The sequence below is a fragment of the Polyodon spathula genome, chromosome 4 (genome assembly GCF_017654505.1).
Source record: "Polyodon spathula isolate WHYD16114869_AA chromosome 4, ASM1765450v1, whole genome shotgun sequence".
In the NCBI taxonomy this organism is placed as follows: domain Eukaryota; kingdom Metazoa; phylum Chordata; class Actinopteri; order Acipenseriformes; family Polyodontidae; genus Polyodon; species Polyodon spathula.
Window position 1 is genome coordinate 72591119 of NC_054537.1, and position 26063 is coordinate 72617181.

Genomic DNA, 26063 nt, shown 5'->3' on the forward strand with positions numbered 1-26063 from the left:
ACAACAGGGATTTCACAGAACACCAAAGTAAAGAAAAAAAATAGGTTTTAGTGGTTTTATAGAACGATACTTGGTTGGTTACATTAATTAGGCATCTTGCTTACACTGTAAAAAATGTAATCGCCATTTCTGCACAGTTGCTTTTGTATCATCAGTAACTGATGATGCATCCCTTAAAAATCATGGCAGATTACACAACTTTGGAGCTGCCTTTTCCTCTGTGTCTATAGAATACGGAGTAAACCTTCGTCCTGTGATCTAAGAGAGCCATTATGAACATATGGGGTCAGCAAATATTTTAGATATAGGGGAGCAAGCCCATTTAAAAGTTAGAAGCAGGACCTTAAAATCAATCCTAAATCATCAATTTTAGATGTTGTAAATCATGCATCAGTCTCTCGTCACAGAAAGAGAATGTCTTAGGCTTAGCAATATTTCTTAAATGGGAGAAAACAAAAAACAACCCCACACAAGTTACATTCCTAATGTGTGGCTTGAGTGAAAAATCTGGATAAAAAATTTCTCATTTCAGCCTTCAGCTCAGAGTAGAAACTACCAAATGTAAAATCTGATGGATTTATTATTTGATTGATTCTGTGATCCCAAAAGCATCATCTATTTTCTCTGAGGTTTGACATCCATTGCTTAATCTCAGCAAGACAGGTAACATTTTCAGCTGGTGTCATCTGGTTTCAGAGAAACATAAATCGAGCATCATCAGCATAATGAAAATGTAGCGCATGTCTATGGACAGTATCGCCCATATACAGAAAAAACAAACAAAAATCAGACCAAGAACAGAACCCTGCAGCACATCACACGTAGCTTCAGATACAACTAACAAACAAACCTATTTGAAAGAGAAGATTTAAAACCAAGACAGGATACAACCTGGCAATCCTACTAGATTCTCAATTTAGGGGAATAGGTCTAAAATTGCTAAGAACTTTTGGATCCATAGTAGGTTTAGCAATGGTTTTACTACAACAACCTTAAAAGGAGTCTGAAACAATACCAGATGAAAGATAACTATTGATACTTAAAACTGGAATATTAATCCTAGAAAATATTTATTTTAACAGTTGAGTGGGAATATGGTCTAAAGCACGTCGTGGATTTCATATTCATAACTAGATTAGCTGGAGCTAGCTGATTGAAATGAAGGAAAAAAAATATTGTTTTGATGTAGTAAAATTTGATGTTCCTTGCTTTCCAACCCTTCCTTTGCTGCGTGTAGTTTAAACACGAGGATCACTTATTTGAACCTCTGCTAAATGAAGACTTATTTTGTCACATTAAAAATACTTATTGGACCAAAAAATAAATAGAACATCCACAGGTGAATATTTAAAAATCTTTTATTAATACTTGCCCCCCAGTCTCCCCCCTTAAATATAAAAAAAAACAAAAAACTATCTATTACTATTTTACAGACAGCTGGTGCTTTTGCTCTGAAAAAGCAAAACAAAACTCATTTGTACAAAGTGAAAAAATAAACACCTCTGGAAGCAAGGCAGTGTGCTGAAATATGCCATCATAAGGCAAGCGTTTCTTTTCTTTAATGTCTGTGCAAAGAAACAGAATGCATACAAAAAACAAAACATTGTTGCTACATTAAGGCAAGCCCTATGAACAGAACACTAAAGGAAATGTCCTTGGTAAAGTGACAGTGTAGATTTGTTTGCCCACCCTCCCCACCTCCCTTACCCTCTAGCCTTTGAGCAGCTAGTATTGCACTTGCAGGTCTACTAGCACCCTCTATTCAAATCAAAGAAACTACTAGTGACCACATACCAAAGAAAGAAAACCAAGGACAGGCAAAATTTAAATTACAAACATATTACCCTACTTAGACCATCGGGCACTAAAAGTGTATAAAATTGTGATGAAATTAGCATCTGTCACGATTGGATAAACCATATGAATACTGATGCAGGGAACTAGAATGGCTAAGGACGACTTCAATGAAATTCGCTACCTCCTGTTAAAGAGTACAGAGGTTGCTTGATGTCTTTTCACAAGTGTTCAACATCATGGAATATTCAGAAACTGGAAGAGTCAAAATCAGGGAATATTTCACTAAAAAGTTAGTAAAAAGAAAGTTCACTAAGTCTAGTTAGTGAATGATGTAGTGCTGGGGAAAATGTAATAAATAAACCCTGAAATCTTTAGATTTAAAAAAAAAAAAAGTTTTAAAACATTTGGACAGAATCTCAACTTTTACAGAAATCCAAAATTTAAAACAACTTTGTACCAGGTTTGTCCTTGGTCTTTCCCACTTTGGCATGAACATTGGTCTAAGAACTAATATACAGAATTAAAGAGTCAAAAGCCACACAAATAATAATAATAATAATAATAATAATAATAATAATAATAATAGTGGTTATAAATGCTGTGGAGTTGTCTGCATGTAAAAAAAAAAGAATTTAAAAAGGAGGAAGTTCTTAAACATTAAAAAAAAAAAAACACCAATACATGCTTATGTATAGAGTTTCGAATAAAGAATAAAATACATAAAATTTCCTCCTCTCATGCAATTAGTTTTAGGCAATGGTCCAAAAAGCCAAAAAAAAAAAAAAAAAAAAAAAAAAAAAAAAGTATAATAATGCATGATTAGAAAATAAAGAATTCAAGAGTGATTACATCACTACTCTGATCAGATCAACTGATACCACATTTCTGAAAGAATAAAAATATATATAAAAAAAGAAAGAATCTCACTGTTTTTTTCAAAGTCCTTGTAACAGCTATTAATGTTCACAAACTTCCTGTCCAAGGTGACAGGTAGGTGGCGTTATGCTCACTATGAACATCTTGATTTTGCCTGAAGAAAACACAGGAATAATTGCTTTGTCTTATGTCTATAACATAATATTTCAATTGCTTTTGTACAGCATTTGTAGTGCAGTTGGATTTAAGAGGCCATGTCGTTTCATGCTGAAGTGTCAACTGACCCGTCAGATCATAGTCAGGTTTAGAAGGCTGGTGCAGGTAGGCAAATAGACATGCTGAACATGTTCCACGTCCGATCGACAAACAGGACAGGACTGTAAAAAACACAAACAGATAGTGTAAGCATGGTGTGTGGCCAGCCTTTTGAATAACAGAACTAGCAGGAAGCCACTTCTCAAAGAGGTCGGTATTTTAACAGATCTTTCTTTCGAATGTTACGCACATCAGAACATCTCTTGCTCCTCCGTACGTCCTTAACTGAAAGCAGATTTATTCCTTCAAAACAAATATTAGAACAAATTAATCAAAGTTGCATTAACTAAATGCCAAGCTGGTCCACTGCATATTGAATGTGTTTACTATTTTTTTTTCATCATTGCTTGTAGCAAGAGAATTTTGTTTCTTCAAGCCATGCGATACAGGAAACATGCATTATTTTTGTAATTAGAGACTACACAAGTCACAAAATGATAGTAATTGCCCTTCTGCCTTAATTATTGTCTGGCTTAAAACAAAACATTTATTAATGGATATACTTTAATCCCACACTTATTACACATTCACAATGCAGCACCTCAAACAATTTTAATATTCTTAATAAAATGCCATTCCAAGCTATGCAATGTGCAAACTAGTGCACATAACATGCAAAAGATCTTCACTCCATCTGGATTATAAGAGTTATTTTAAACAGGACCCTCCTTGCAGAACTCACAATCCCCCCCAAAAAAAAAAAAAAAAAAAAAAAAAAAACAAACACACAAAACAAACACACTTTGCATTTATTGGCAACTTCAGGAAGCGAGTTCCGCTAGTCAGGCAGGACACCATTCCCAACTCAAACTATCTCTTTATGGACAATCTTATGTCACCTAGAACCCACATGAACTAGGCTCCTCAGAACAACCAGGTTAAAAACAAGGTGTCAAATTTGTGTGGGGCTGCAGAAAGTAATTTAGGAGAGCTATAGTGGTTCCACTAAGATGGAAGCCTCTGGTTCACAGGGCATCAGTAGGAGGTGGAAATAAATAAAAAACACCACACACTTTAGCTAGCAATAAGGAGACAGAAATTACCTGTAGCTGGGCAGCACAGGTTTTGCAGCAGACCATGTGTCCACAGGGACAGAAGGCAGAGTTTATCCCCTCCTCACAACACACCATGCAAAGCATGGCCTCCTTCAGCTTCTGCAGCTTGTCCTGCAAGGCTTTGCTCTGCTGACAGCTCAGCCCCTCGCAGCTTGCGCAGTTGAGATTGCTCTCCGAGGACTTGAGTGGAGCGTTCTGGGAGCTGCTGTCTCTCCGAGATACAAAGTCTACAATGCCAGCATTGTACAAGGCTCGTCGCGCATGGTCGTACACCTCCTTGGACGTGCGTTTGATGTCAAAGACATATTTCTTGCCCAGGTTAATGTTCTCGTTAAGGAATAAAGACGCCAGGTGTCCCTTAAAATCACGGCTGTATTGCATCATGACAGCATTCGTTACTGTGTCGCACCTGGAATCGAAAGAGAAACCATGAAGGCCTTAGCTGCTGTAAATTGTAAGCGTCATTTAAATCAGGAACTACAGAACCAACTCCTAAATAAGTACCATGACCTTATGGATGTCCTCAGAAACATTCATCAATTGGTTTACTAGATACATAGAAAAATAAAGTTTGCCTAAAACCTAAGTTTTTAAAAAGATAATGTGGCAACAGTTTTAAATAACGCGCTATACAAATCTTTATGCCCTATGCACCAGTTTCCAAGCATCAAATTACTTGTAAAGCACAGTACATTAATTTCAGCAAAGCAGTGTTCATAGGGAGGGCTGACTGTTTCCACTTTGATTACAGCCTAAAGTGTCACTGTTCACCCAGCTAAATCCTCACCACCAGGGCTATTACGTACCTTAGGTTTTGTTTATAGACCTGTTAAGTGCAGTCTTTTGAAAGCTTTCTACAATACTGTTCTGAACTCACTTATTATTGTCCTTTATGCATCAAGAAACAGTATGGAGTATGAACCCAGAAAGCCCATATACACACATTAGTTATTAGTTTGGCAGATCTGGCAAAAAAAACAACAATTCATAATAGTAATAACTATTAGAATACAAATCCCATCTGCAAATTTAAAAAACTACTATGGAAATTTTGAATGGATTCAGATGTGTTTATAAGCAACTGTGACAGAGACAAAGTGATTCATCTCCCTCCCGACCTGTGAGGGCGCTGTGTCAAGGGAAGAGAGTATCCTGGACTGGATGGCCAGACAATTCATTCCCAGGGTGAGGCTGAAGTTGGTCATCTAGAAAGGGAGTGGAGCTCCAGTACACTAAATCATCGACCTGGAAGGCAAACTATGTGGCAGCCGCGGATTGGAGGAGCTGTTGCACTCGTTAACCAAGGGGTCATGATAGATGGTACAAAAGGGGACGTGATCTGTTCCTTGGTAATAGTTAAAGGTGAACCAAAAAGGAGGACGTGAATTTATATTGAGAGTGTTTTGTTTGTCGTGTCTAAAATATACTATTTTATTATTAGATGGCTAAACAAGATCCGGAGTGGTCGCCAAAGGCCAGCACTTAACCGGACAACACTGCACATGTTTTCATGATAAACTGTATTTGCACTATGAGCACTAGAGCACACACTGTGGACTGGTGACTGTTACGTGTCAGTGTAAAAAGAAAGGGACTGTATTATTTCGTGGCCAACCCGTGGATTACAAATAAAGCAATACACGCCACTGTATTGCTAATTATCACTGTTTATTATTTACTGCTGTTGTCATCAGGCAATTGGATTTAAATAAACCACAATTGTACCTGGATTATCATTGTCTGATTATTGATCACCTACACACTTAACCACACAACCTATTTCAAAGTGTCATTATTCAGAAATAAACAATTCGGACATACTCTAATTAAAAACATAAAACCCAAATTATCGTTATTACTGGCATTCGGGTAATTTGGGATTTTGGGAAAAAGTGCAAGGTACAATCTCTAGAATAGAGCTAAATAACCTGGATCTCTAGGCGGCAATATAAAACTAGTAAAATGTGCAATCTGTCATTATAAAGCACCTGGTTCTTTACCTGTAGAAAGCGTGGGTTTCAGTTATTGCTCTGTAAAGACCGCTCGCCGCTCGGGTGCTGATGAGCTTGAACACAAGTTCTTCGCTGTTGATAGTTTCCTTGGTTACTGTCAGGTAGACGTTCTTTCCTGATTGGGTAGCTATTTGAATTACTGGGTAAGTAATCCTAAAGCCGGGAGGGGGATAAAGGTAAATTAGAATTCTAGTCTTGTAAATGAGCATCAACATCTTGAGGTATGTAGTCCAATTGTTTTTTTTATACTCTGGTCTGCAGGCCAAAATAGATGAACCCACTTTATAAACTGTGCAGCTTCATCAATAAACAATGTTTTACACAAGCAGTCATTAACCCAAGTCTCCTAGCAACACATTACACATCTAGAAAATGGCAAATTCCACTTGTGTGAAAACATGCAGATACCAACTGCATAGATAACTTTTCTACCTTTACTCAAGCTACAGTTCTTAAGATATGTACAACTCCAGCTTTCCAAGTTCCTTTACCTGTTAATAAGACTGAAATCCTCCTTGCAGACCGATATGCCGTCTGGTCCCACTCCAATCACCTGCTTCTGCCCTTCCCCGTCCCGCACCCAGTGCCACTCCACACCATAGTTCTCCAGAGTGGATACTCTCTGCAGGACCTGGTACTCCACCGATGACTGACTCATTCCTTCCAGCTCTTTGTGCTTTGCAATGATGCTGTCAAAACAGATTTAAAAAAGTTCAGTACAAATCTCTCTTTCAACCTTAATACCTCTTAACAATGGCTTTTCAGATGCTTTGTTTTGCAGTTGCTGTCAGTCTTCTCCTCCAGATCCACACAGAGCAGCAACACAGGAAAATCCTTCCACATAAAATGACTTGCTTTCCATTAAAACAAAATTCCACATTTAAAATCTGGAGACCATCTAATACTCCATTATAATATGTCTTACAAAGCGCTTTAGCTTAAAGAAAACAGTGCTGGCCATTTCATTATGATACCAGTTTGTGTGAAAGTAGGGGACTAATCTTTCCAACAAATGCATTAAAAAGAAAAAAGTTCCCGTTTTGCATGCCTGCTTTTACGAACTCTGGCGCAATCCTATTCATTCACCCTAATTTTACATCAAAAGGAAGTTAAATGTTAAAGCTTTAGAAATGGCATTGTCTATATAAAACGGATGGGGCCAAAATGATTTACTGGTTTTCAGCCTATCAAAAGTAGACTATGCACCCAGAAGTGGTTACACGGTGTATAAAAATAATAATTTGTGAGAAAACAAGGGTTTCTTATATACATGTACATTAATTGGCTTGGTTGCAAAACAGAATTGTCAGTTTTTTGTGTGAAATGGTGGGGATCTCACTATTCCACGGATAAAAGAAACATCAGCTGGGTTATATATCTTATGTTTACCTTTATTGACGGTCATACCTTGCAGGTAAAGCACCTTTGTGTCAGAATAAAGTTTAAAACATGTACCAAGAATCAAAAGGTCTGATGTTTAAACTGCAAGATGGATACATACATAATATCAGTCCATTCAAGTGTTGTGCCTTAAGAACTCCTTAGTATTATCACATACCTGCTTTGTACCCTTGGACTGGGGTCCTTCCCACAAATTTCTTTATAGATGTACTTGGCAGTGTTCTGGTTGTAGTCTCCAAATTCCGCCTGAGCCACTTGTGCACACAGCTCTTCTGCCTGTTCAGGCAAACACTGCAGACGACCACTGTACAGGTCCTCTTTTACGTGCATGAAGAATAGATTCCTGTAGAAAAGGAGCCATCATTGAGGGTTTAATGAATGTATTTATATTGTTTGGAGGTTCTACTATATCTATCTAAACACATTAAAAGTCGAACATTAACGTGACAGCAAATTCAAAGCAGATTCATTTGATTTGTTAACTTTAGCATGCTTTATTTTTGCACTTACACCATTTGTGGGGAAACAGTGACCCAAAACAACCTTAAAACCAGGACCCACTATTTTTAACTGTAGAGAAAATAAATAAATAAATAAATAAATAAATAAATAAATAAATCTGTTGTTCCCTCTGAAAACACTCCTGTATTACTAGCAATTCATGACCTTGGCGCCTTGCCAAAAGGACTGTTGGAGATAAAAATGGTTAAACACTTAAAACACTGACTCTGAAAAGCTTAGCATCTCCCCACACCTTTATTTGTATGATTCAACTAATTCATGGACTAAGCTCTAAACTCCCGCTCACCAAACTAAAATGGCAAAGATTTTGTAATAAAACTTTCACACAACAACAGCAACAAAAAAGCAGTCTGTTATGCTCCACAATCTCTTTGGAAGGGAGGGTGGTGAGAGAGAAACAGGAGAAAGGAAACTAGCAGGAACTGCTAGTCACATGCCAGAGCAAGACACAAACATGTTTTGAATGGTTGTTAGGTCAGTGATTATGTTGCTGTGAATCACTGTGTAGGTGGAGGTAGTTTGTAGCTAAAGAAGTTAAACTGTGGCTACTGAAGAGTTTGTTTACCACAAAACCCATCTTTTATATAAGCATGTAATATCCATGCACTTCAAAAGCAAATCTGGAGGATCCGATGTGGGTTTAAGAAAGAAAGAAATTTGTCACAGGTGATAAACAGATTAAAGTGTTGAAACCCTTACATTAAAACGTGTTTACTGTATGTATAGGGGGTTGCTTCACACAATTTTCATACCTTCTTTAGAGGGGTCATATTTCTGTATGCTTTCATGTTAATAAAAACCTGTTTTGCAACACATTAAGAAAAAAAAATAAAAAAATGTAGTGGTATTTAGTGAGCTTGCAATTACTGATAGCCAAGGACTACATTGGCAAAAATATGTTGGAATGGAAGAAGCAGGCAGTGATAAAATGTTAGACGAGGTGTACTCACTTTAAACCACCTCACTGCATGTAAACTAGGTAAGGGACACACCTTTCTTAAAACCCCTGCACTGTTGACAGCTGAACTGACAAAGAACCTTCACACAATCAATTGTGAATTCACAGGGGGCTGCCAAAATGTAACAGAAACATTGGACGGTCTTGTTCTTCCTGTACGTCTCCTTTGACATTTCATTAGCCAGCCCATTTCAAAGCAAAATAAACCTGAACTACTATAGGAAAACTGTATCCAACAGTCTTTAATGGATGAGAAGCATTGACTTCAGTCAATGAACAACCTGCTTCTCTACACTCTTTTGTCAGAGAAGTAACCTGAAATGGGTCAATGTGTTTTTATTGTGTGTCGATTTCAAACCGTAGTTAAGCCATTGACAATATTAAGGACAATTGCCACATTTATGACCTTAAGGCATAGAGACCTGCATTGAACTAGACGATTTACCTTTTAGAGCAGACTTTGAGAATGTTGTCTGAGTGTTCCAGCACATTAGGCCTATGCACTTTGCCAATCTGAAGGGGGTCACAAGTACATTTCTGCAACCCTACAGAAGACAATCATGGGGACAGGCAGAATGCCAGTCTGGCCTAGATCCATTCAAACCAAATTCCATTTAAATGCAAAACAAGCTTATGTGTCTTATAGTCAGGTTCATAAAGTACTCAGTATAGAGCTGTCCCCCCCCCCCCCCCCCCCCCGAAATGTCCCCCCCCCCCCCCCCCCCCGAAAAGAAACGCATATTCAAAATAATAACACGTTTATTTAAAATAGTACTGTACGTACTTGTGTTAGATCTTTACATTCACATGTTCTACATCATATACAAAGTAGTAGTGCCTGCAGAAAAATTAATTAAGAGGCAACCGCAGGTCAATTAAAATACGCCTGCATACATTTGTTATGGTTTTGCATTTAAATAGTTTTTATTTTTATTTATTTATTTATTTTAAAAAAGGCATTCATAGGCACTCCAGAAGGACGGCATTGACGGGAAAAATATATAAAAAAAAATACAAAATGCACCCCAGCACGAGTATTGTTTGGACCCACGGTTTGCACTATTATCAGCGATGTGAATGCAACAGAAGCCGCTGCTAGATTACAAAAACAATCAATTAAAACTTAGGCTGGGCAGTTGTTAACGTAGTATGTTTGTTAGCTCTATTACATTATATTCAGTGAAAAAGGCAAGAGAACCAGATCGTTTTTAGTTTGGTTTAATATAATAGAGGCTAATGTTCCCATTGAAGTAGACTACAATATTTGTTTTTGTTCATTAAGAAGTTATCTTTGAAACTAATGCTCAGCTTTCAAACCAAGCAGCGTAAGAAGTTGCTTGTATCGTTCATGACATTTTTCAAAATCAAGTACGCTTATTTGTGTATAAAAAAATGACAACAGAATTGCAGCCAGTGTCATCTTCAAGGCACTCATGCTGAAATCGTAAAGCAGGCTATAAACATGGCAGCGGACTGTCTCTTTAGCGCACACGCAAGAACTTGTAGACTTAATAGAATGGTGTTCAGATTTTATAAAGAAAGCATTTTATGTGATTTTTAACTAGGAGGTACCGGCGTTATGACTGCATGCCCAGAGATTCTGTGGCTGTGCCTCCACACTGCGTGCATGCCCCGTACCTACCTACCCTATAGGGACGTGGCATGATGACTTTGAAACCACACCCATTATAGTGCTTTAGTGTGGTATAGCCTTTCACAAAGGCAGTGATGGTTCAGTGCAATCTCAGAACTACCTTGCAAGGTAGTTCAGAGACGACAAAATAAAGATGGTTCTGTGGCGGTACAAGCAATTCACACAAACCTATAAGCTGTTTACTAATGCTAATTAAAGTTTTTTTTTTTTATTAAAAAAAAACAAAAAACACGTAAATAAAATCAACACTTTAGGCTTAAGGCCATAATCCTTTATTTGTTTACTGATAACACAGAAGACCCCAGACAGCGAGTCTCTTGTCATTTATCCAAAACTTTAAAAGCATTCTGCAACAAAGGGTGTTTCCGGTATGAAGTGCAATTCCAAAACTTCTGAATAAAACACCCACGAAGTGGCCATTTTACAATGACATCAAAATGTCTCCTACTTGCATAAGAGCACAGACATGCCGTATTAAAACACAACCCAAAATTAGAGGAACAATTTTCTAAATATTAAAAGTACAGTAAATGCTCCATATTTGCACACTAGTTTGGACACCCAAGGATAACAGAAGAATAAACTTTACACATATAACAATGCTACTTGTAATAAAAGTATCAAGTAACTGGAGTGTCTCTTTGTGCAGTTTTGCAAGACAACCTCCATTACAGTTTACTGCTAAACCCTTAGAAATCAGCGCTTGCCACTTCAATTAAATATTTGTATGTGTATGTAGGAGTGTGTCAGACTAAATTAGTACAGCCTTCTGAAGCCACACTTAAGGTTCCTCCTTTTCAGGCCTCTTTCAACAGAAAGTCCCTTTTAAGTGAAACCAAAAGTTTCTGCCTGGAGACTGAATTTGCTGACCAATCAGGAATCACATTTCATGTTTTTAGTCTCTGCATCAACAATATGGGTGAGATTGTCAGAGAAATCTGAACTATTAGCAAGAGTTTACTTACAGTCACTGAACTGAAGTGACACTATGCAGACTCTTGCCCTACTAGAACAGAATAGACACCTTTAACACAAAGAGTTAGCCACACTTTCCAGAAAAAAGAGGAACAATAGAAACAGCTGACACTTACTTATTACTCATGATCAGCAATGTTTACCAAAAACTCAAGTGTGTCTTGTACTTTGTTTTTTTAGCCACGGTATTTGTAGATCTTCTCTACCAATTTATAAAGTGTAATTAATATACAGATTAAGTTCGCCAACAACGCCAACAGTACTGCTTATTAAATAAATTTCCCCATCTCACTGCAAAAAATGGTTTTGAAACACTACCGCTCTTAAAAATTACATGCTGATTTTAGGTTCAGTTAAAGTTTTAGTACTTTCAGTCTAATTTTCCAGAAGGCAGTTTCACAGAAAAAGCTCTTTTATTGTAAGTCACAGCTTCTGTACAAAAGACTATTGTCCGTTGTTAACTAAGAATAGAATCATTACCAGGCTGCGACTCTGAAAACAAAAATTCTTGCCGAGGACCAAAAGCCAGTAAAAAAAACAAAACACAAACCACAAACGGTTTTAGAATTTAGCAACCAAAAGCATGTATTGCCTTGAAGAAACCCTAGCAAAACATTCAAAAGGTCGCAAATAAGGCTGCCACCTTTAAGACGTGTAAATGCCTCAGTTTACTGTGAATACATGTTTATAAAATCCAGAGACTATAACATTAAAAGTAGTTGTATCAGTTTTCCCCAGATATATTTTTGTATTACTTAACAAATCGCATCCTGTGTCACTATTAAAAACAAACTAGTTCTAGTATAACAGCAGTTCCTTATTATTGGGAGAGCAACTGTTTACTTACGCAAATTAAATTGACAACCAAGACAAGCTGCTTCCTGACCTGCATCCAGCTGAAAGGTTTCAGCATTCAGACCAGGCTGGACTTGTAGAGAAACCATTTGTGCATCAGTAAATCATGACTCTTCCTTACTTGATATCTATTGGGATACAGTTCAGGTTCTGTATCCAGATAAACTAAAGCACAGCACAATGGTTTGGTCCACGAAATGGTTCTGGAATGTCTTACATTACTACACTTACAAAAGTAGACCATAAATACCATAACAAATTGGTAAACATACCGTACATTGTTGATATATTGCATCATGGCTTTGATTTAGATTCCACATTTAAACATATAGCATTTTATAAAAACAAGTTGTCGTTTGAAAATATAAAATGCATGCGACGCTACAAAACATTTCTTACCACTAAAATACACAATTGTACTACTATAAAATGAGATATATGTAATAATTAGACACACACTAGGATATAAAACATGTCTCTGAATAAAGTTATATAACCTGTCACTGCTTTACATGAAGGCACCGGTAATCCCTCGTACCACGTGGCTGACAAAGCAAAACAAGTCTAACATTCACACGGTCTGTCTGCAGTTACACACCGAGACAATGCTGGAATAAACAGAATCCTACACCCTTGGAGACTACAAACCTAGAATGTGTCATCTCTCATAAAAATCATGCAAGTTAGACACAGACACTCAGTGCTATATTTACAAAGCTCTACTAAAACATGTCAAGGACAGGAATGGAATACAAATATGGCTTATGTTTTACAGCATGTGGTAGTTTAAGGTATAAAGCATATGTACTATTTAAGAGCACAAGTACATATAAAATATATTGGTTTAGAAATATGCCTGGTCTCTGCCTTTTTAGAAGGCAGTAGGCATTCAGGGCAAAACATGTTTGAACATGTGTGTTACAAGCATTTGGATTGTTTTGAATTAACAAACAAAGCATGGGCTAATTATTAACAAACAAAGCATGGGCTATATATATATATATAATATATATATATATATTATATATTATATAGATATATATATTTAATATATATATGTAAAGTTCAAAAACAATAGTTTTTCTAGAATTTATACTTATATGCAAGTATTAAGTTTTTTATTTATGAAAGATTACTTCCTCGTGCTAACATCACAAAAATCTACCCGTCTGAATTACGCCAATCCGTGTGTAAATTTTGCGACAGGGAGTGTCTCACCCTGTAAAGTAGGTGGTCATAGATAGATTAAGGGACATTTCAATCTGTAAAAGCACATGCAAAGTGTGCAAATATTGGTAAAGAAATTCAAATTGCAATTCAGTCTTGAATCAGTCATGTAAAGGTAGCAAACTAGTATAATGGTACATTTTGCATAAAATGCCATCAATGTCAACTATGTAGGAGACATTATATAAAATGAATACAGAACCACTTATCAAATATAAGAAAGAAAAATGAAAATGAACCAATAGTTCAGCACTTTATAGGGAACAGACACCATGGGTGAAAATTAAGTTTGATAATGTACAATATAGAAGAATAAAATTAATGAATAAATAGATTAGAGACCATGATGAGGATTTAAATAGAAAGTTGTAATAGACTGTTACATTATCTACATAGTGAATGGGATCACAAAGACATTTATAGAAGATTATAAAAAAAAATACTAGACACTTTTGATAGACATATACATACACACTTTCTGCTCAGAGCCAATTTCTCAACGTTTTGGTATGTTTTAATATTAAAACAAACATTGGAGGTATTTATAGGCTTTTTGATGCCATGGTAACCACACTTATTTCTCTTTAAATCTAATGTCTTTGATGTAACAAACTACTGTTCCTTTCAAATTCTTATGCTCTTAAAATAGCACCATGGGTGTCGAAGTGGAACTAATCCCAAACAGAAGTACAGTACCAGACTGCAAACAAGGGCTGAAATGGGGAGCTAGTAGGGCTTGGGTGACCATAGCATCTGTTAGCAAAAAGCAGTCAAAAAATGACAAGCACGTGCCACTATAAACTTTACTCCACACCTGCTCCACCAGCCACAAGTAAGACAAAAGTGAACACAAGACAAGGGTCGCCAGATCACCCTCCAGACCCCAGCTGGTTCCACGCATTTGTGCAGACAACAACGGTGCGAACAATACACCAAGGAAAAAAAAATAGAATAAGCAGAGCCTCAGACTGACAGAAAATAGTTATGCCAGAACACAACGAAAACCGTTGAAAAATATTTCACCCAGATTCGCAAATACTGCTTTTTTAAAAAATGTATTTATTTATTTTATGACGTTTCGCATTTAGTTTTGCTGTTCACATAAACATGCGATTACGAACAGAGTTTTAGTAAACACGGCGTTTCTTATATAGTCTGCTGAACCGAGTGTATCACATAACATTTCCACTTTAAATAATGAATGTACATGTACTTCGAACAATTGTTTTTCTTAGCTCTAACATTACCGATAGTGGTTACACAAAAGGAACTGTGTTAATAGGCTCATTTTGTACAGGTTACTTTTCTTACAATATCTTTTGACGCATATGGTTTAAAAAAAAAAAAAAAGTTTGTGGTTACATCTTGGCTATTACACTTGATAGTGACAAACTAATACAACTGTACCCATAGTATAACAAATAAGTCAGATCGAATTACAGTTCAGCCTTAAACTACATACGCTGACACGTTAAGACATTTCCTATTCAATTTACAATGAAGGGCGGACGGAACAGTAAAGAAACTTTAATGGTGATCTGCTTATAGTGGATACAACCGAGCAAACTTGACGTGAGAGACTGCAGACTATGGTAGTTACTTTTGTTTATGCGAGAGGGAAGCACCACTTCCTGTTGAGTTGGAATGACCAACAATAACACTCCTCAGCCGGGGTTACTACAGGACATACTGTATTATAACAGAACCAGCATTTCAGTGTGGATCGCCCCTTAAGGTAAATGCTGATATCAAAACCTACTTTTAAAATATGTGTTCTTCGGATATTAACGTTAACACAGCAGGAAACTGATCGTGACCGGAAGTTTTGTACGACTAATGACTGTTATATATGGTGTGTGTTTTGATTCTTTTACCAATTTTTTGAGGAAAAAAAAAGTACAATGTAAAATGGTATACATAAAATACACTATGTATAGTGGCAGTTTCAACCTGCGAGTGCACTTGTATTCCACCCATCAAATCCCAATGGAGTAGAACTCTAGAACAGAAAATTACTTGCATGGAGACGCACCTAGTTTGCTCCTGTTGTATGAGATGTGGCTCAACAAAGAACTTCACTCGCAGCTTCAGTCTGCAGGGTGCAGGGCTGTCCACCTGCTGGGAGATCCTGTTCCTCAAATTCAGCCATAAACTCTCTCCTTTGCTGCCCGAGAACTGGAGCCCAAAGTAATCCACCTCTATTATTCCCAATTTTCTGCAAACCTAAATAAAACGTGGAAACAAGATAATAAAATGACAATAAGAACCGGAGATGTAGCTGACAGGGAGGTTTATTCTAGTCCATGAATATACATTGCTAACTTCAAAAATTCAAAAGGAACCGTGGCAACTGCAGCCATTTAGCCGGAAAAGTAAATCCACTTCTATAAATGGCGATCAAAAGAAAATACCTTTAACTGCATAACTGGAATTTACAACATTGAAATAAATACTGCAATACAAAACACTTGAAGAAATAACAAACACCAGTATACTGTGGTCACCATGGTAGCATTAATATAAAATGGATGGGGTGTTATACAACTGTCAGCAAAGTTGAAAACCTCCACGGTCAGCTGCATACATTTCGGTTATTTGAAGAGGATTTCATCACGGTCTACGCAGGGACATTATTAAATCTTAACGGTAAAACGCCTCAACCCGCTAACAGACAGCCAGGTACTGCTATACTACAAGCATTAGGAGAAACTTGTATTACCAAACTGTATAGTTTGTTGCAAATGCACACTGGCTCAAGTACTCTTGTAAACCTTTGCTGATAAAAATGTTATCATTTATACGTAGTAAGATTTCTTGTTCAAATAAATTGCTGAATGAATAAAACATGAGGATCCACTGCAGAATCTCACTGTCAAAACGTCTGTTCTGTGAAATGAACCAGCACACTCTTTCATTCTAGCTCAAAGAAGTATTTGTGCAACAAACGGAAGCAGAGTACAAAAGAAACACACACACAAAAAAAACTGATGATGCTTAGGATTAACTACAATGCAAAATGAGTTCCACTTAGAATCCCAAAGAAATGCTGTAGGCAGCTAACAGAAAGACTAATAAAAAAAGGTAAAATACGCGTACTGTAGGGTACTAAATCGAAACAAAGCAGACGAGTACTCTGCTACGCTACATCGTTAATCGCAATCATGTCATTTTGAAAACGTAAATAACGTAACGTAAATAAAGCTTATCTTCCCTATTTGAGTTCAAATCATTTAAAAAAAGTTCTTTAGAATAACTTCACACGGCATTTAACACTCAGAAGAAACAAAACTGCTAATACAAGATCTACTGTATAGAGAGAAATCACATTGAGACAAACCATGTGCACGCTGTGAATGAAAATTGCAAATTAAATGAAATGTAGATAGTATCGACAGTAATGTCATGCCTACACTTTTCATTTTAGTTTTAGGTGTACCCCTATTTCTGCCGTTTCACGATGGAAACAAATTAGAATTAAAGATGTGCAGCATGTAGCATTCTCTACTCTAGTACATGCATATTTACACAACGAGGAAAAAAGTATTATCCTCTTCAAAGAACCATCGAGGCACATTTTCCTACCATATATACTGGTAGAGCGTGCAAGGAGAGACGAAATAAACAAGCCAAGTCTTTGGCTCCAAGCAATACCTTATTTAAGCAATCTTCTCCATTTGCTTTCGGATCAACTTCCACCTCCATAACCACCGAATCCGGCCTCGTAACAAGGCAAAGCATTTTGGTTTCAATAAGTTGTCTTTGGTCTTTCGTTCCTTTCTAAAAAAAAATATAAACACGTGTATATATCTTCCTTTAAAACCCCTACATCTGACCCCTTTTCACTTCCCAAGTCCTTCTTCAGTATCACACATCTCTGATCTCCCAGCTGTATTTCTACGAACTGACATGCAAAATACCACAACCTCATCCAATACATCAGCAAACCCCAGCACACCCAATAGAAACATGTCTCTCATTTGTCCCAAAGCTCGCTAGCCAATTGCAAGTACGGTAATTCAGCTCCGGAGGTAAGGCATTATATAGCAGATTGTAGAGGTCCAGTGGAGACCTCTCACGGCAAGCGTTTAAATTGGCAGTCTACGTTTATGGTTTTTGTTTTGTTTTGTTTTGTTTTGTTTTGTTTTGTTTTGTTTTGTTCTTATTTGAAGTTAAAACTAATTTTAAAAGGCGTTTTATTTTAATTACAAAAAAGTGTCCTCCTTCTAACACCGACATGCTCCTACAGTAAGTAAATAAACCATATGCTATTTTAATAAGTTATACCTATGATTTTCTGTAAAAAAAAAAAAAAAAAAAAAAAAAAAAGCTCAGAAAGAAAACGCGTATTACAAAGCGTTTTTTCTTATAAAACTTTTTACAAGAAAACCTATTAGCGTAATATTTCCAATGTATTCCTATAACTGTGCCCACCAGCTGATAAATGCGGCCGGCAACTCTTCCAGCGCTGTTTTCAGCAGTGCCTTGCCCAACGTCTCCAGGAAAATTCTACTCACATCCCCTGATTTCTGCTAGGTGTTTTGCCAGGCAATTTCCCTGTGTACACTTGCATATTCCATGCCTAGCTGGATTCAGCATCGCAGGTTGCCATATTTTTATGCCACACTTAGCAAGTTTGTTAGGTATTTACTGCCTAAAGGGCCAGCGTCCTCTGAAGTGTTCATCCACTGTAATATTTAGTCCTGTGCTGTAAACATTTCTACCCATATGGCCCTGTATGCATGCAAGTTATTTCTACTTTGCACCAAGTACACACCCATCTTCCAACATGGTCATTTTCAGTATTATATTTTCGATTACTGATGTTATAATCATAATATTTATTTTTACATAAATAGTGGACCTCTCATAGTGGACTCTCATAGTGGACCAACATCACAAAACGCTTTACAACATACAAGACTAGGGTGTGTGAACTGCATCAGCTGCAGAATCCTCACAAGAAATTCTCACCCGATAGAAGGAGCACAAGGAGGTTAAGCGACTAGCTCGGGGTCACGCAATGAGTCAGTGGTTGAGATGGGATTAGGCCCAAGAACCATTTTGATGACATTGGAATTCGAGAGCCTACGTTTATTCATACGTGGAGATGCTGCCCATGTTATATTTCCATCTTTTGATTTGAATGTTTTATCCACATTAGAAGCAGTGGGCTGGTGGATAGAGTTCGATTTTTCTTCATGCATTCAAAGCTACATAGATAAATACCACGGTCATATGTTTATATTTATAAAACTGCTTGGAAAATTCATTCTCTTTGATTGGTTAGCTGCGTTCTGTCAGCCATCATTTAATCCACACAACCTTTCAACAGACAAATCACCTTTGATTCAAATTCCTCCGCCACTTATCTGTCCTCATTCTATAACATTAATATATATATATATATATATATATATATATAATATATATATATATATATATATATATCTTAACTATGGGAAAAAACAGTTAGACCCAGAATCAAATTTTAATGTTTTTAATGGAACTACTGTTGAAGAACGGTATGCAGATTGTTTCCTGAACCGGATATATATATATATATAGATATATATATATATATATATATATATATGATATATATATATACTACCACTGTATATGCACGTTAAAGTTATGTGTGCAAAAGTATGTATGTTCAAAAAGTGTTATTCATATCAATACATTTTTTTAATCCAGTTCGAGTCCAGGCTATTTCACTGCCGACCGTGGACCAGAGCAGGCCTGTCTGTAAGTTGCCCAGGGCTGCGTGGTCCCCCGACGCTGTAGCTAGAGGGTTTGCGACATGGCAGGCTGCGAGTGTAAAGACGCGGAATGGCTGATGGCGCACATTATTAGAAAAAAAGAATTCAAAATTTAAAAAAAATATGTGTTTATTACACATAAATAAAATACATTAGATTTTTTTTAAAAGTTTGTAATATAAACCCTATGTGTGGGAATTGAACCCAAGACATGCTACCAGTGCTGACGCCCTAGCTTTCACACCACAAATTTGTCATATAATTTTACAACATTTGCTAGTAGTATAGCAGTAAAGTTAGTTTTTAACAAGAGACGAACAAGATTTTGTAAGTAATGATTATGTATTATCCCGATTTCATCTGATTTCATCTTTCATCTGATTTTGCAAACTATCATAATAAGCTTGATCCGTTCATTTAGAATATTATAATATTTTGATGTTTAGGAAGTAGTGCTCAGGGACAAGGTGTTGAATTCTCAAAATGCTTGTTTTATTTAAAACTACAGATAATTCCTGTCGGGCCAGACACCAAAATGATAACCCTACGTTTTAGTCTTGGCACTTTCACTGCTTGTTCTCTCCAGTCACAGCTCACACGCTTGCTCAGTTGCACCCACAGTTTCTCATTCAAGTTCAGTGCTGGACTGTCACCCCCTTATATATCCTCCTGTCATTTCCCGTCACTGTCCAACTCATAAATCAGTCAAATCCATGCTCTGCAACCCCTGAAAAAACAACAACAACACACATTCTCCCCACTCATTCACTCACTCCCCCTTCCCATGCTAAGTAATGGTGTGACCCGTTCCCCTTACAATACACGTAACATAAAAGACAGACGAGACAAACTGAACAGACAACAAGTCCTGCAACAAAGCAATTGTCTGAGACGTTACAATTACCTATATGGTAACAGTATCCTGGTAGACGGTCAGCATGGTTTTAGGAAAGGGAGATCATGTTTAACTAACCTGCTTGATTTTTTTGAGGATGCAACATCGACAATGGATAATTGCAAAGCATATGACATGGTTTATTTAGATTTCCAGGAAGCTTTTGACAAAGTCCCGCATAAAAGATTAATTCTCAAACTGAACGCACTAGGGATTCAAGGAGGTGCATGTACATGGATTAGGGGGTGGTTAACATGTAGAAAACAGAAAAGTACTGATTAGAGGAGAAACCTCAAAATAGAGCGAGGTAACCAGTGGAGTACCACAGGGATCGGTATTAGGTCCTCTGCTATTCCTAATCTTATTTAATGACTTAGATCCTGGTATCGTAAGCAAACTTGTTAAATTTGCAGACAACACAAAACTAGGATGACAAACATCATTGCAGCAGCAAAGGTCATTCAAAAAGCTACTAACAATCAAACAAGCAAGATTGGCTGAATTGCCTCCTCTCGTTTGTAAACTTTCTATTCATCTTATGTTCTTATATTTTTTTATTTGAAAGTAAAAATAGTTGAAAGCATGACGACCTTTATGTACAAGAACTGTTGAGTATTTATTTTCGTTTCATACAGTATTAAATGGCAGTGTTTATATCTGATAGTGAAAAAATTATATCAATATAGATAAAGAAATAAATACATGTCTATGTTTTGATTTATGCATTCATTTCTTTCTTTCAATAATTATGTATTTTTATTTATTCATGTTTTACTTTTACCAAAAAATATAGGCTATCCTTCAGCATAGCTAATTAGTGTTCCTTTTTCTCCAGTGGGGACCGCAAATACCGTTATTCTCATCAACTGGTATCGAGAGGAACCGTACTTTCTTGCACCAGTAGGGACCACAATGACTGTTACACTGACAAGAAACCAACATTTATCAAAGGTGAAGATCAGAATCTCAGAATGATGAGGAGGAATGAAAAAAATATCCAGAATTTCCAAAATGTATAAAAAATAATTCCAGAGAATTCTCAGCTGGCTGACTTCATCTTTCAAAATACTGCTTGTCTCAACTAATCGTGCAGCACTGACAGTATACCACAAAACGCTTGCAAACTGAATATTATAGTTTCAAATCCCACACATGACAGGCCTATATTTATTTATATATATATATATATATATATGTGTGTGTGTGTGTGTGTGTGTGTGTGTATTTTTTTTTTTGCAGGCAAATGTTCCATTTTAAAACATAAATAAATAATTTAATATAAATTATATAAACGTCACAATAATTGCATTCCCTGGTATATTTCCATGTTGACAAAACAAGTTGATTGTCATTAAACTCAGATGCGATGCATGCAACTAGCCCATTTTAAAATATTAATAAATCGTTTAATATAAATGATACAGACGTAAAAATAAATGTGTTCCCTAGTGTATTTCCATGTTGAGAGTCTTCCTTTTCAGGGAACCGGGGTTACATCCGTAACCTAACGTTAATTGCCATTAAACTTGCCCTGTAATATACATGTGCATGGAAAAAAGTGCCCGGGGTTTTCAAAAATCTGCAAAAAAAACAGGAGAAAAAGAAGGAGAAGGTCATTTTTACCTTACTTATCTTACTGTATGACATGTATTGACTTTGTTTTCTACTAAGAGCATTGGGAAGTACAAATTAAAAGTGAAATGGTGCTTTTGACTGATTTACTTTTGCTGCACCAATACCCTGAAAGCATGTATAATCTATCCTTGCTCTATAGAGTCTGGCAGTTCTCACTGAGTTTAACAATAAATAGTTTTTTGACATCCATTGCTTAATGTCGTCCAGACAGATAGTACGGATATTTGCTATTGAGGTGTCACCTAGTTTAAGGGATAAATATAATTGGGTATCATCTAAACAGCAATGAAAATTGACCTCATGTCTACAGATAACATCACCCAAAGGCAGCATGTTTAGCAGGAGAAAAAAATTGGCCCAAGAACAGAACCCTGTGGGACGCCACATTTAACTTCTGATAAAGCAGAGGGATCTTCATCAATTCTAACATATTGAGACCTTTTTGAAAGATAGGATTTAAACTATGACAAGACACTATCTGGCAGTCCAACAAAATTCTCAAGACGTCCAATTAGAATTGAGTGGTCAATGGTATCAAAAGCTGTGCTTAAGTCCAAAAATGATTTCTAAAACCTGATTTGGGTCACTAAGTATATGGCTTTGAAAGGGTTTAGCTGCAATGAGTCGTGTACTCACTTGTTGATCCTTTTAAAAATGTAAATCAATTGATGTGGTAATATTAATCAGGCTTTAAAAATCTTTTTGCAACCTAGTTCTTATTTTGCCCCTTTTGAAAATCATGCTGTTTGTATCAAATAAACCAATGAACACAAACTGCTAAATAAGGACCACATTCCAGCAACATGTAGCAAATTTTGAAAGAACGTGAGTAGTATTATTACTACAGCTAACGTCAAAAAGTTATGATGGATAACCTTTTGACCTTATGATTATGATTATGAATATTTATGAATATATAATGAGGGGGTATGAATATATGATGAGGGGGCGTGAATATATGAATATATAAATATATAATGATGGGGATGTGGATTTTATATAGGAGTAGGGAATATATATATAAAACAGGTGCTTATAAAACATTGAATATTTATAAATGTAAAGAGTTTGAAATAAAAATAATTACTGTTGGTAGGATTTGAACCCACGCTGACAATTTAGTCAAATGGATCTTACGTCCATCACCTTAACCGCTCGGCCACAACAGTTTTTCTTAATGTGCTACTAAATAGAAAATAAGAATTAAGCTTACCGGGGTTCTGAGAATCATGACGGGTGTTTGAGCAAAATGTCCAACCCCCAATCTTTGGGGAGCCTACTAAATAGGCCCACAGACCCTTTTGATTGAAGGAGTCTGCCGCCATGTCTTCTGCAAACTTTAGATACTTCTCTGAAAATGCCATTCTTGAACCTTGCGATCTCGAGATGGATTGGACCAGTGAAGAAATGACCCAGCTTATAAAAGACTTTGAAAATGTCCCCCTCCTCTACCCTGCGGATTCTGACGACGTCGACGGTCCTTTAGGCATCTCTTCTGAAAAAGTATTAAAGATCTCTGCGGGTCTCATAGCTTCTCTATTGGAAGTGATCATCGACCGCGATATGCTGAAAAATTGCAGCGGTTGCGAAATTGATCACCCGAGCCAGCTGAGACACAGCTGCCTTTTTGAAGCGGACCTAAATTATTTTGATCAACATTTTGAAGAAATACCAGAAAAACTACACGTCCCATGGCTGAAACTTCTGGTAGAAAAGCTCTAGCTTGTTTCAATTTCCATCCATCTTTGACGAGACTTCAGAAACTGGTGGAAGATATTTTAGCGGAGCTAAGACCTGAACGCTGCATTCGACATAAACTGCGCCTTCTACAAGAAACCTTGGATGACAAGACCCGAGACATTGTTAACAAAATAACTAAGACTTTTTACCACCGCAGCTTTACTAACCCACAAGCTCCTTTAGTTTATTACGGAGCCTATGACTTTGAAAATGGGGAACGTCCAGACTTCGGTCCAACTGCGAAAAACCATGGAGGGGCTGCTGTTTGAGTTAATAGCGGCGAAAGTGGCATGCAAGAGACTCTTTCAAAACCAGATCCCCGTAAATGTTAAAATGTTCAACAATTTAAAAAGTGTAACTGATTTAATCCATCAAGATGCTGGTGCTCAAGAATGGCTAGAGTTGGTAGATACGCATGTAAAACAGTGTAACCTATTAAAGGCGTTTTTAATGAATATATTACCTAAGATGTTTGATGATATAGAAGAATGCAAATGTGCTCATATCACTGTTTTGTATGCTTATGTGACGGATGTCTTTTTTATAACATGGCAATGTTTTTAAGAGATGAAGATATATCGAATATTGTACAAAATGTCGTGGATTATTTAATGACTAATCATGAATGTTTGTGTAAAAACTTTACACTTCTTCTAAAATGTCCTAATCTTCTTGATAACCTTTGAATAAAAACTTTTTGAATTACTGATTTGTAGCAGTTGGGTTATTTTGGTTAAAGATGGCACATCGGCGTATGAAAAAAATATACTACGATCCAGCAAATCCTGGAGGGTTAGGAGGGTTACAGACTCTTCAAAGGGCTATTGGGTCTGAAGGGCCTAAAGTCTCTGAGAGGGCCATAACCGCCTTTTTATCAGAGCAAGACTTGTACACGCTGCATAAACCCTCTAAAATAAACTTTAAAAGAAACACCGTATTTGTATCTAATATCGATACACAATGGCAAGCTGATTTAGTGGATATGTCTAGCTTGTCAAAAGAAAATGGAGGTTACAAATACATGCTAACATGTATAGATATCTTATCTAAATATGCCTGGGTAATACCGTTGAAAAATAAGTCATCTATTTCTGTGACAGAGGCTTTCAAGAGGATTCTCAGCACGGGTAGGAAGCCTAAAAAACTACAAACCGATAAAGGGACAGAGTTTCTGAACAAAACATTTCAACACATGCTAAAAAAACATGATACTCTACACTTTACCACGGGGAATGAACTAAAAGCCTCTATTGTTGAGAGATACAACAGGACTCTGAAAACAAAAATGTGGAAATATTTCACCGCTTTTAACACTCACAAGTATACTGATAAACTACAAGAAATGATTCAGGCCTATAACAACTCCTTTCACCGCAGTATTCAAATGAAACCTTCGGAAGTTAATGAAGACAATTCATTTAAAGTGTTTAAAACTTTATACTCTAAGAAGAAAAACCCTAAACATATTAAGTTTAAGTTTACAGTCGGTGACAACGTTAGAATTTCAAAGTTAAGAGCGCCCTTTATAAAAGGCTATGAACAGATGTTTACTGCTGAGATTTTTACTATAACAGAATGTATACCGAGATTTCCGCTGGTGTATAAACTATGTGGTTATGATGGAGAATCTATAACGGGTACCTTTTATGAACCGGAATTGCAGAAAATAAATGTCAAGACTGATAGGTTGTTTAGGATAGAGAAGATAGTTGCTGAGAAAAAGGAAAATGGTAAAAAGTCTTAGTTATTTTGTTAACAATGCCTCGGGTCTTGTCATCCAAGGTTTCTTGTAGAAGGCGCAGTTTATGTCAAATGCAGCGTTCAGGTCTTAGCTCCGCTAAAATATCTTCCACCAGTTTCTGAAGTCTCGTCAAAGATGGATGGAAATTGAAACAAGCTAGAGCTTTAGCTACCAGAAGTTTCAGCCATGGGACGTGTAGTTTTGCTAGTATTTCTTCAAAATGTTGATCAAAATAATTTAGGTCCGCTTCAAAAAGGCAGCTGTGTCTCAGCTGGCTCGGGTGATCAATTTCGCAACCGCGGCAATTTTTCAGCATAACGCGGTCGATGATCACTTCCAATAGAGAAGCTATGAGACCTGCAGAGATCTTTAATACTTTTTCAGAAGAGATGCCTAAAGGACCGTCGACGTCGTCAGACTCCGCAGGGTAGAGGAGGGGGACATTTTCAAAGTCTTTTATAAGCTGGGTCATTTCTTCACTGGTCCAATCCATCTCGAGATCGCAAGGTTCAAGAATGGCATTTTCAGAGAAGTATCTAAAGTTTGCAGAAGACATGGCGGCAGACTCCTTCAATCAAAAGGGTCTGTGGGCCTATTTAGTAGGCTCCCCAAAGATTGGGGGTTGGACTATAAGGTGTGATAA

At 36.8% G+C, this 26063-nt stretch overlaps 1 protein-coding gene and 1 non-coding gene across 2 annotated transcripts; both read right to left on the minus strand.

Annotated features, from left to right (window-relative positions):
* Nucleotides 1-1342: 1342 nt before the first annotated feature.
* On the minus strand, nt 1343-17600 carry LOC121314828 (E3 ubiquitin-protein ligase MYLIP-like). The gene is made up of 7 exons (XM_041248532.1): nt 17299-17600; nt 15680-15870; nt 7614-7799; nt 6547-6744; nt 6044-6208; nt 4032-4452; nt 1343-3050 (listed from the first exon to the last, which is right to left on the minus strand). The coding sequence occupies exons 1-7, from the start codon at nt 17383-17385 to the stop codon at nt 2961-2963; spliced, it is 1338 nt and encodes a 445-aa protein (XP_041104466.1). The 5' UTR covers nt 17386-17600; the 3' UTR covers nt 1343-2960.
* Nucleotides 17601-23023: 5423 nt separating this feature from the next.
* Nucleotides 23024-23108, minus strand: trnal-uaa. Its single transcript has one exon. It is a non-coding gene; the product is annotated as a tRNA-Leu (tRNA).
* Nucleotides 23109-26063: the final 2955 nt, after the last annotated feature.